Source organism: Mytilus trossulus, chromosome 4 (assembly GCF_036588685.1).
Source record: "Mytilus trossulus isolate FHL-02 chromosome 4, PNRI_Mtr1.1.1.hap1, whole genome shotgun sequence".
Lineage (NCBI taxonomy): Eukaryota > Metazoa > Mollusca > Bivalvia > Mytilida > Mytilidae > Mytilus > Mytilus trossulus.
Window position 1 is genome coordinate 59,622,792 of NC_086376.1, and position 12,281 is coordinate 59,635,072.

Consider the following 12,281-nt stretch of genomic DNA (forward strand, 5'->3'; position numbering starts at 1 on the left):
AAAATCATCAGAGTTCACGGAACTTTGAAAATAAATGTAATGAAAATAAGTTATAGATATATATCAATTCATGGCACACAATTCTTACAGGGTCTTTACAAAAATTGAAGCAAAAGAAACAACCCCTTAGTTTCTTTAAGTTTTAACAAAGTCACAGTTAGACCAGTCTATACATAATTTGGAATATTCATGACTTAAACATCTTTGAAAAAATGTTAAGGATTACAAATCATAGATATTTTAGAGTATACCAGACATAATGTAGATAGACATTTGTGAAGCCATATATAGTATATGAATATTATTTGATATAACAAAAAAAAAATGTAGAATCTGAAATGTTCCCATGCAATAAAAACAACAGGATGTTGATCATACATTAAGTTCAATGAAACAGAAAACCAACAATACAAGGAATACCTCTATAAAGTATAAAAACAATTGCAGAAAGAAACCACCTGAAAGAAATAATACAAATTTTTGTTTTCTATATGACTTTTTAGATTTAAAAAAATTATATATTTTTTTTTATAGTTAAGTTGTTTTGTATCCCTTTTTTCGTGTCTTCAAATGCAGTTTTAACTGTATTTTTATCCTTGACTTTCAAGAATGTGTTATGGTTTTATTGTTATTTTCAGCGATGCATGGAAAGTCAAAGAATGTGTGAATAATCATGTGACATCTTGTGGCGAGGAAGAGAAAAATCATATGATGTCAGAAATGATGGAAAAATTCAAAAATATACCAGAAACATGTAAAGACAAAAAGGCCTTGGACATGTGTGCTCTGGAGTTCAAGGACATAACCAAGAAATTATTGGGTCTAGATATGAAATTGGATTGGGGAATGGAAGGTTTGTATTATATAGATATAGGAAGATGTGGTGTAAGTGCCAGTAAGACAACTCTCCATCCAAATAACCTTCAACATGGAGCCTTGTATTATGTTCTGTTTACAGATAAGAATGAGAAATTAATAAGAAGAATTTAAATTTTCATTCACCTCCTGGTTCATAGTTTGTTTGTACTTTTGAGTTCAGTCTATAAGTTGGCATCGATTACTTGTCTCACTTATGACTTGATTTTTATGACACATTCAACTCTTCATTCATCAATTGAATATATGTGAACATTATTATTGTTTGAAGTGTTTAAGAGGGACCTCATGGGAATTAGTAATTGTAACCAGCTGTGTTACTCCCTTTTAACATATTAATAATAATTTGCCTTCTAGTAACTTTCAATGATATAATAGTTTAAAATACTGACATATCATATTTTGTACTATAATAAATTTGAATGCAGTTTTCAGAAGAATAAAGAATGTCTTCATACTTACAAAATTTAGTTTCATTTTTTTATTACTTTTATAGAAGATGATGACATGGACGACAACATGCATAAAGACCGAAACATGACCTCTGATAAAAATATGCCTGACGCTGACAATACCATGATGGGCAATCTTACCGTTGATATGGTAATAAAGCATCTTCTATCAAACAAGAGCCAGTGCCTTGCACCCCTAATGGGAGATGATAAGGAGACCTTATGTAAACGTGCTACATTGTCATGGCGATGTGTTGAGAGGATGGTCAATGGTCTTCCCAAGAATTCCAGAGACTTAGCAATGGGAGTGATGAAGATTGTCGGAATGGCTGTAGAAAGTGCATGTTATGGTATGTTGAAGAGATCTAGGGGGACAGATAATACTTTATTGATTCATGAAAGAATGTTTACTCTTTTTTTAAGGAATAAAGGACAAAATCACCACTAATTCTTTTTCATGAACCTATTATAACCTTTAGATTCTCGCTCTCAGACATTTTCTTCAGTTAAAATTGTTTTTAATATTATTGTGAACTTCATATTGGGATGAAAGAAATATTTGATATCTTCGTCCATGGAAATGTAACATTTTGTTAAATGCCATGTCCAATTTGGAGGTCTTGATAAGAGAAGAAATCTGACAAAAGCGATTCTGTGTTATAAGTTGCTTCAGTCAAATGACTGATCCTTTATAAACATACCATTCCATGATAAAATTTGTTATGCAAAGTTTTTATGCAATATATGTTTGAAATCTTTGATATTTAGTCAAAGAACTAATTTATAATATATATTTTTGTAGAGAAAGATTTAAGCTGCTTCAAGTGTAAAAATGCAAAGAGTGATGAAGAGTGTAACATGTTACCCCAGCAACATTGTGATAGACATTCACAGGTTAGTTTAGAAATGACCTTTTTTTCGTAGCACCACTTTGACTTGTTATTGATATGAAAGAAGGTAGCTACTGGATAAAAATGAATCAAACAACAAAATGCATATTTTTTTATCATCAATAAAAAAGTAAAATTTGAATTTTTAAGAATGAACTGCCCTAGTGTATAACAACTACAATAATTTATTCTCTAAAAACCTATAAAATTTAAAAAAGGTACAGAGAATAACATGCAAAAAAAGTATGGTAGATGTATGTTAACATGGGGCATTAAGGGGGAAACATGGGACATTGTAAAGGGAAAACATGTGCTTTATGAGTTGTCAAATTATCTCTAGAAGAAGTACCAGTCTGATACCAAATATTAAAAAAAGATTGTCAAAAATTTACACTTAAGTTATGAATCTTTATATTGTGATGTATTTTTAAAAATGAATAAAGCAAGGATAAGAAGTCAAGTGCTTTGGTAATTTAAAAAAAAATGATTTAATCTATTTTCAGATGTGCTACACAATGGTTGATGAGGGTATGATCACTAAAGGGTGTGGACCTAAAATACCATATGTTGAACAACAACAGTGTGTTAAAAATGGTACCAAGTGTGTGTACATGTGTCATAAAAATGACTGTAACATGATGAAACACAAACCTGTCGTTGGTGAGTAAAAAGAACAAATTGTAATTATTTATCCAGGATTTTAAGGGCTGTTATTGCTAGCTTTGTCTTATCTTATACACCTGTATCCATTTCTTGAAAAATTCTTGGTTTTCTTCTGGTTAAACGGATACATATTGCACATTGTCTATAGTATAGATTCTAATATATAATTAAAAGATGAGCAGTAAATTGAAGAAAATAATTTTATTGTAAGTTTCTGTAGTCTGAGATCTCAATCTCAATCATACCTGTACCTCTCTTACCTTCCCTTGTAGATATAAATCAAACTGTCAGCTTATTGTCTTGGATTGAATTTTAACTTTTTTAAATCAATATCAATGCTTGAAAATATCAATTTAAATATTTTAGTATAAAGCTAGTGCTTAAATATCACTAATATTTAAATTTCATTACAGATCCACCATCTTGTGACAGAAAAGCTGCAATGACTTGTGGGATGCATATGATACATAATATGGTTACCATGGAAGAGCCAGACTGCAGGTGATTATAATAATTCTTTGTTTTTATGTATTTCATTAATTACTATATGATATCATATACAATAGAGTTTTGTCATCAAATAAACTATATTTATGTAATTGTGAAACATGAAGGATTTCAGCAGAACTTCAGATTTTTTCTAATTTTAATTTCATTCTTAAATTCTGTATGTAAATACAACAAGATTAATGGTCAAAAGAAGTCCTCTATCTTCTTGCAGCTAGTATATATCATAATTCATATTCTATATCTATAGTAGTAATCATATTTCATTTTTTTGTAATGAGAATTTCAACCATACTAATGAATAATTGTTCTTTTTTTCATAGCACTCTTGGTGAAGGACTGATGTGTATGCATAAACACACTATGGAATGTATGTCACACAAAGATGATGAGATGTCAAAGATGGTCGCCAACTTGTTCCTCACCCCAATGATGATGAAATGTCACGTTAAGCCACACTACTGTAACTGTGGTAGATGTGATGCTGTGGCTCTCGGTAAAGTCATGTACAGTCCATTTACATCAGCCAGCGATGTCTGCAGGTAATATAGACTTTTCAACTAGTATATATTTGTTTAGGGGCCAGGTGCGGGAATTTCTCGCTACATTGAAGACCTGTTGGTGACCTTCTGCTGTTGGTTGTTGTCTCTTTGACACATTCCCCATTTCCATTCTCAATTTCATTTAATATTCTTCTGATTGTGTAACATCCATAGTAAAGGTCTCCTATAAAACATTATGGTAGCCATGTACAGAGATTAACACACATTTTCTATACCTTCTTCATACTGACATATGAAATTAGTATGACTTTTTTCCTCAGTTTAATTTTTTTTTTATAATGAACATTTATTGTGTAATTTAAACAAAATCTGATTTATTTAGGGAATTATTGAGTTTGAATTTAACAATTTAACTAAAAAAGACTTAGATATTGTTGCTAATAAAATAATTTGATAAAAGAGAAAAAAATAATATTTAAATGTTATTGCTAACAAATTCATCCATCTTAATTTGTTATGCCAAGTAAAACAATTGTGATAAATTTAAATATATCTCTACCAGAATGGCAGAAACTACACAGAAGTCTGTCATAAGTGCTGCTCTCACAGAACAGTGTACTATGGGAGAACTTAAAGACTTGTCAGAGTCTGTCATGTTTGCTAAGACCGTACTTGGAGATGCCTGCAACAGTGAATTTGAAAGAATGGTACCTGTGAAATACGATGAAAACTGTGACCTAGAAAAAGCCAGGATGTGTATGAAAGCAGTAGACCTCCACTGGATGTTGGAGCATCGTGAGAAATTAGGCAAACAGGCAATCTGTGGGTGAGTGTCTGTCATTTTTATTTCCATGGCTATATTAACTTTATTTTTCGATTACTGTATATTCAGAAATTATTGCAAGGTTTTTATTATTGTGAATAATGCGACAGAGTTGCAAACACAATAATTAAAACTCGCAATTTGTAATATTTTATCTGAATTAAGCAGGTATGTTCTAAAAATCGTAAAAATTGAAATTGAATTTAAGTTTAAAATGACAAAATCGCAATGATAAATGCATGCAATAATTTCTTAATTTACAGTACTAGCAATGTTAGTTCAGAAGTATATTTTATGTATGGATTTTTAGGCACAGGATTAAAAGTGAAGTTGGGTATACCTTAATAAGACAGGAAAGAGAAAGAAGATACCAAGGGGTCATTTGTAAGTCATATAAAAACTGACAACAATATGGCTAATGCTTTAATTTATTTGTGTTGTCAATTTATTCTGTTTTATTAAAATGTTTTCTTAATTTTTCACAGCTCTGTGTACAAGATGATGGGTTGTGTTCAAGTTTCCACAGAAAGTTGTGCTTCAATGGCCATGAACACTTTAAATAGCACTATATTTTCCACACTAAGCAATGTATCCAGTATGTGTAATATGTCATTAGTCAAAGAACTAATGAATCCTGCAGTTTTATCCCAGGAAGAAACTGATGCCATTCGAGGACGTATGTTGGAGGCTATTGGAGGTTAGTAACTCTTCACAAAGAAAAATTATTATTACATTTATGAAGGATAGTGGCTTTTACATATGAGAAAGATTGTTTTCTAATACATGTACACGCATCCTGTTAAGAACTCAATTATTCATACATCCCTGACTTTGCAAGTAGTATTGATGATGTGTAAAATGTATTGGTTAGGTATTGTTATAGATTTGACAAATAATGGTTTTTCTTATTTTGACAATTTTGTATTAATTTTGGTACTGAATTTGAGAAAAAATTACTACTGATTCTCAATTGTTTTATAGTACACATAATTATATAGATCAATGTAAGTGAATTTCATTATCCCCTTCTTCTTCCGAATATGGGAGTGTAAAACTTCCCAGGACTTGTGTGCTATGTACATATGAACTTAATTGTAAATTAATATGACAAAGAAAAATAGTTAACAATAACATATATATAGATTATGTATTATAAATCTTAAAATGATTTGTATTTGTAGATAAACAAGAGATGTTGTCACTGAAAATGAGTGTTATCAATAGTGTAATGAAGAGTGGAGTGAAGGGTGACCAGGCTAATTGTAAACCAAGTATAGCACTCAATAACTGCTTCATAGATATGTTCATGACTGCTGGTACTGATCCAAACTTCTGTAGGTAAGTAGGGTGAGGGTGACCAGACAATTGTAAACCAAGTATAGCACTCAATAACTGCTTCATAGATATGTTCATGACTGCTGGTACTGATCCAAACTTCTGTAGGTAAGTAGGGTGAGGGTGACCAGACAATTGTAAACCAAGTATAGCACTCAATAACTGCTTCATAGATATGTTCATGACTGCTGGTACTGATCCAAACTTCTGTAGGTAAGTAGGGTGAGGGTGACCAGATAATTGTAAACCAAGTATAGCACTCAATAACTGCTTCATAGATATGTTCATGACTGCTGGTACTGATCCAAACTTCTGTAGGTAAGTAGGATGAGGGTGAACAGATCCAAATATTGTAGATAAATTATAGGAATACAGATATAGCATTGTTTTTTTTAATTTCTCTACATCATCTTTAACCCTGAGCTGGGATACTATCTTTATATGTAATTTAATAGTAAACAAGTTTACCAAACATAAACTGCTTTTCCCAACCCGCCCTGGTAAAAGCATAGTGTTGGTTGGACCACATGCTACTTTAGAGATATCAGTTGTTTAAAAGTGAACATATAAGACAAAACTTTCAGATTTTAAGTTTGCATGTTAGAATTATGCATCACTCATAATAACTGATTCAAGGATATGTTACATAAACATATCAGCGTTTTCACGCTAGCAAGGATCTATTGACTTAAATTATACTCATTTAAATTTCTTTACATTTCAGTATTGCTCAGAAAGCATGGGACTGCCAGGCTGTAATGACAAGTCAGTGTACACCACTTCAACACTATCCAGTCATGCATGCTTTTTATAGCTTTGCAGCCAAGGACAGCAAATATTGTGGACATCCATTAGAACCAACCAAGGATCAGCTTGAGTACCTAATGATGTCATCATACTACAATTTGTCAGTCTGCGTTGGAGAGGTCATAAAGGCTCAACATGAGGCCTGGTTCAATCCAACACCAGAAAATTTCGCTAAAGACTGCAAGGCAGCTGTAGAACTTGATAATTGTGTTTTCCACCAAGCTGACTGGTCCCCCATGGCTAAAGTGGCACGACAGCAGTTGGCTGAAATGACAGCAGAAGTCAAACGAGTAGCCTGCATGGCAATACCAGCAAGTATGTAGAAAAATATTATTTTCATCAGATTTAAAAGAGAAATCAGAGTATAGAATCAGAAAATTGCTTAAGAAAATAAATAATCCACCTATAGTATAGAAGTATTTGAAGACACCTGGTAATTATTTTTAGAGACTTCAAATTGTCAGTACCAAGCTAAGCTCATGCAAGCAAACATAGCAAATATTCTTCTCATATTATATTTTTTTCAATCATTTAAATTGAGTTTTCCTGTGTTTTCCTATTTTTAACTTACACATTTCAATGCTAACTTTTATATCATTAGCTTATTGTGTGATTGTAAAAAAATAAGAAATAATATTGTAACAGATTTTTCAGTATTTGAATCTTATTTGTATTGACAGATACATCTGATGTTAAATGTGAGAAAGAGGACGTTTTGTGTCAGATGTTACTGAACATGAGCAAGAATATGCAGCCTGCCAGTAGTACACCTGCAGTAGATCCACCCACCTGTAACAAAGATCTCGCAGCTTTCTGCTTGGCTAATTATATGTCTCGTATGTTTGTCTCTCCATTTATGCCAATCCATGATCACCAGTATACATGCAGGTATGTTCTAAATGCATAGACGGATCCAGGGGTGGGGAAATATTTGGTTGATTATACAGGGAATCACTGATGCATGACTGGAGCAGGCCACCCCTTAGTTCAGTCAGCAGGCCCCCCTTACACAATGTTCTGGATCTGCCACTGAAATGTAATCCAAACTTTTTGATTTTGTACATGTTCTTTCTCCCTTATTTTATAAAATATTTTATCAGTTCATTGTAAGTTTTTTTTCAGTTCTAATTTGACACCTCTTTTCAGATTTTTTAAATAATTCACGGATCAGTGGTCATATTCATATTTAATCAAAATTTTCCGATTTTGATATGCATGAAATATTTGCAACTGGTAAAACACAAATCCATCTATTCAAGAAAATGATTGTACTATTTGCTAATGTATGTTACATGTGGAAAACTTGCATTCCAACAAACTTCCAGAATTTTACTAATTGAACAAGACTGAAGTATCTATGCTCAACAAAGAATACTTATGCCTGACATATATAAAAATTCTAAACTATGGAAAATGAACCAATGACGTTACATTATTTTCTTTTTGGTGTCATGCAATGTGATTACTCATAGTCCTTCAGATTCTGAAAAGGCGAATTGAATAAGACTGAAGTATCTATGCTGCACTTATACCTCACATATGTGTGTTTTATTTGATTTCAGAGATTTGAATTCTTTAAAGATGTGTATAGATTCATCTGTGCCAACATGTTCAGAACCTACAAAACAGATGTTTCAGATGAGTTACGCTTGGATGGATTACATGGTCCGCCCTGCTTGCTCGGCACTCTTTGACCTTTCAGAATCTTCATGCATGAAAGCTGGCCAATGTTTAGAGAAGTTTGGACAGTATAGCATGAGAACTGAAAAATTGGAACAGAAAGATTTCTGCAGGTATGTTAGCAATTATACTAAATGTTGGTTGGTTTTTTTTTTTGGGGGGGGGGGGGAATTGGTTACCTTTGTATAGTGGATAAAATTGTGTTGGTTTGGCAGATGTTATAAAAGAATTATTACCATTTCACTTTCATTGTTATGATGTTTTAAATCTGTATTTAAATCTTTCATGCTTATCAAACCCTCCATGCAGGTGAATTGAACTATTAAAGTATCACATGCTTATCAAATCCTCCATGCAGGTGAATTGAACTATTTAAGTATCACATGCTTATCAAATCCTCCATGCAGGTGAATTGAACTATTTAAGTATCACATGCTTATCAAATCCTCCATGCAGGTGAATTGAACTATTTAAGTATCACATGCTTATCAAATCCTCCATGCAGGTGAATTGAACTATTTAAGTATCACATGCTTATCAAATCCTCCATGCAGGTGAATTGAACTATTTAAGTATCACATGCTTATCAAATCCTCCATGCAGGTGAATTGAACTATTTAAGTATCACATGCTTATCAAATCCTCCATGCAGGTGAATTGAACTATTTAAGTATCACATGCTTATCAAATCCTCCATTGCATGGAAAATATCCATAAAAGGTAGAACAAGAACAAGGCAACAATTTTAAAAATATATGCAATCGGCTAATCAGTTTCTAATATTTATTCAAGCATTTAAAGCTGGATTGACATATGAAATCATCTTATATTGTGGAAATTTTTTAATTTTAGTGTCAAAAATCATCATCAGAGATTAATACTCTAGGAGAAAAATAAAAGCTGTCCATCTCCTCAGTTTTAAATTTATTTTCCAAAAAAATCTGCAGTACACTTGAAATTTAACCTTATTTAAAGAACCTACTTCAATATTCATTTATCACATTAAATTCTGACCAGTCTAAATCATTGATGAATCTTTTTTTAGACAACTGAGTAAGACTGTAGAATGTGTAGATCATCATGTGTATAACTGTACAGCTCCTGAGATGTCATATATACAGAAATCTATGTATTTACTGGGTAATGGATCCCATGATTGGTGCCCCGAACAAGAGGAGAGGATCTGTGAAATAACTAGAAGGGAAGCAAGGGATATAACCAAGACCTGTGATGAGGCTACCATGTTAACATGTATTCAAACTTACTATGACCAAACCTATGGAATGGAGTTACAAGAAAACGCTTACTGCAGGTAAATTTTCTATCTTAGACAACACTTACTGCAGGTAAACTTTCTGTATTAGACAACACTTACAATAGGTAAACTTTCTGTCTTAGACAACACTTACAATAGGTAAACTTTCTGTATTAGACAACACTTACAATAGGTAAACTTTCTGTCTTAGACAACACTTACAATAGGTAAACTTTCTGTCTTAGACAACACTTACAATAGGTAAACTTTCTGTCTTAGACAACACTTACAATAGGTAAACTTTCTGTCTTAGACAACACTTATTGCAGGTAAACTTTCTGTCTTAGACAACACTTGATGCAATTCATGTATCCCATTTACAAACTATTCATTTTGTCTTTTTTTTTTCAAATAAATTTAGTACATATCATATCCCATCTTTCAAATCAAAATATTGAGAAGAGTAACAGATTTAAATTTACATACATCCATTGGTAATTTATACATTTTGTATTACATCACTATTATATGTCTTAGATAATTGTGTTTACATTGTGTAATTCTTAATTCCTAATATTAATTTTCAGCCAACTCATGACAGTTTCTAAATGTATCTTCGAAAATTCCAAGAATTGTCCATCACAAAAAGTAAGAGAAATAAGTGAGTTAATTCTGCCTGGATTGAGGTCACATCATGTGAACTGTACCAGTGTGGATGCCTATGCCTTGTCACAGATGCCACGGTGTGAAGTGAAGCAGTGTAACATACAGTATATTATGTATGGTATCATGGAACTAAAGGATAATGTCACAAGGATGACAGAGGAAGGAAAATCTACAATAGAGATCTGCAAGTAAGTGCAAAAATATATTATTTCTATCAGTAGGTTGATACTGCTGCTTGTGGACTGCATCAGTTCAGTGTTGAGTTCTTCTGATTTATAAAATACTTTTTTTAATCCTGTGTTCATCAGTTATAAAACTTTTAAAAAATTAGGTTCCAACTCACTCAGGAAAAGTTTATCCAAGATGAATTTGGCTATACGTTTTAGGTATCTTTTGTTCATAAAGCTCCTCTTGTGATCAAATTCTTTTACACCCTGGGCTTTTAATTGGTTTAGAGCAGAGCGTTCCTGATAGAGTAAATCCAGAAAAGCACTTTGGGAAATTTATAAAATGTTGTTTTCATTTAAAGTAAAGGAACTTGTATTTATGGAAATAGCTCATGACATGACCTTTGTAATTTTAACTGCAGGTTGCATTTCTATAAATATTGACAATGTAATTTCCCATAGGAACTCCTTTTACGGCTCAAACTGTCACTTTAACTATGAAGTTTTGAAAAAAATCTTATCCTAGAATTGAAGTGTCACATGCACCACAGTTTTTTCAAAGGTAAAAATATAGGGCTGTGCAGCATATTTTAAACATTTATATGCCCTGAACTCCTCAGAGTTTAAACTAATACTTATTTTCTTAACTACCCCTACCTCGAATGAAAGGTTACCACAGATTTCAATGTAAACAATATCAACATGTAAATTTACTGGTAACATTCACAAGTTATGTCTCTGTGAGATGGAACACAGAGAGCATAACTGGGACCCAGTATGTAAACAAAACTAATTTTCTATGAATGTTCAAGATCTCCCCAAAAGAGACATGTTTTGAGAAATAGCTGTATTTACAAAGTGCAACCTACAGAAAATATTTGGTTGACCACTTCAGAATAAATGCTACATGCTATTTTCCTTGAGGTGACTGAGATTGTTAATACATATATTAAAGGTTAAGATTTTGGTTAAGATTAAATAAGATTAAGGTATATAGGGCTATGAGAAGGGTCCGATATCACATGAGTAACTAATCACAATAAACCTGATAAACTGATTTTATTTTATTTCAGCTATGTTTCTAGTGTAATATCAGAACATCTAGAAATGGTCGCAGGATGTAACAGCCTACAATCTTATCTCTTACAAAATATTAAGGACAAAGCTCTTGACCAGTACTTAGTTAATTGTCCATCAAACATTGTGGTTGACCTTCCAGCACCAGCTGTTGACGATGTTACAAAACTGCAAACATGCTTTAGTGACCTGGATACTAATATGGGACCAGCTATCAAATCTCCTAAGTATGGATTTATGGATGTTTGTCAAGTAATGTATGGCATGCATAGATGTCTTGACGGAGCATATGCTGACATGGGCACCAGTCCTGTATTAGATACTGCATTGATTATCTTAAACCACACAGCTAATTCCATTACAGAATTTCTAGTTGACCAGTGTAGTTCATTTAGTAAGTTATAGCATCCTTCTTTGATACACCTTATCACTATTTGTCCGCCATTAATGGACATCACAAAGGTTCCAGTAAAATTTTGACGTGGAATGGTGATTGTTGTATGACGTCAAAAGTTCAAGCTGGACCAATTCTTGGTTCATCTGGGAATAGTGATAAGATATATTAATAGGACTGTATTAA

The 12,281-nt window shown here is 32.4% G+C and overlaps 1 protein-coding gene across 2 annotated transcripts in view; it reads left to right on the top strand.

The window, feature by feature from the left end:
• Nucleotides 1-12,281, top strand: part of LOC134715647 (uncharacterized) — an 89,582-nt gene that overhangs the window by 38,648 nt on the left and 38,653 nt on the right. For both annotated transcript variants that reach the window (XM_063577976.1, XM_063577977.1), the window contains exons 41-55: nucleotides 639-853; nucleotides 1,373-1,678; nucleotides 2,131-2,222; nucleotides 2,722-2,878; nucleotides 3,295-3,382; nucleotides 3,712-3,930; nucleotides 4,454-4,717; nucleotides 5,200-5,411; nucleotides 5,896-6,052; nucleotides 6,774-7,171; nucleotides 7,537-7,744; nucleotides 8,419-8,649; nucleotides 9,582-9,848; nucleotides 10,379-10,645; nucleotides 11,698-12,095. In XM_063577976.1, the coding sequence (XP_063434046.1) occupies nucleotides 639-853; nucleotides 1,373-1,678; nucleotides 2,131-2,222; nucleotides 2,722-2,878; nucleotides 3,295-3,382; nucleotides 3,712-3,930; nucleotides 4,454-4,717; nucleotides 5,200-5,411; nucleotides 5,896-6,052; nucleotides 6,774-7,171; nucleotides 7,537-7,744; nucleotides 8,419-8,649; nucleotides 9,582-9,848; nucleotides 10,379-10,645; nucleotides 11,698-12,095 (3,479 nt within the window). The remainder of the gene's footprint in view (nucleotides 1-638; nucleotides 854-1,372; nucleotides 1,679-2,130; nucleotides 2,223-2,721; nucleotides 2,879-3,294; nucleotides 3,383-3,711; nucleotides 3,931-4,453; nucleotides 4,718-5,199; nucleotides 5,412-5,895; nucleotides 6,053-6,773; nucleotides 7,172-7,536; nucleotides 7,745-8,418; nucleotides 8,650-9,581; nucleotides 9,849-10,378; nucleotides 10,646-11,697; nucleotides 12,096-12,281) is intronic.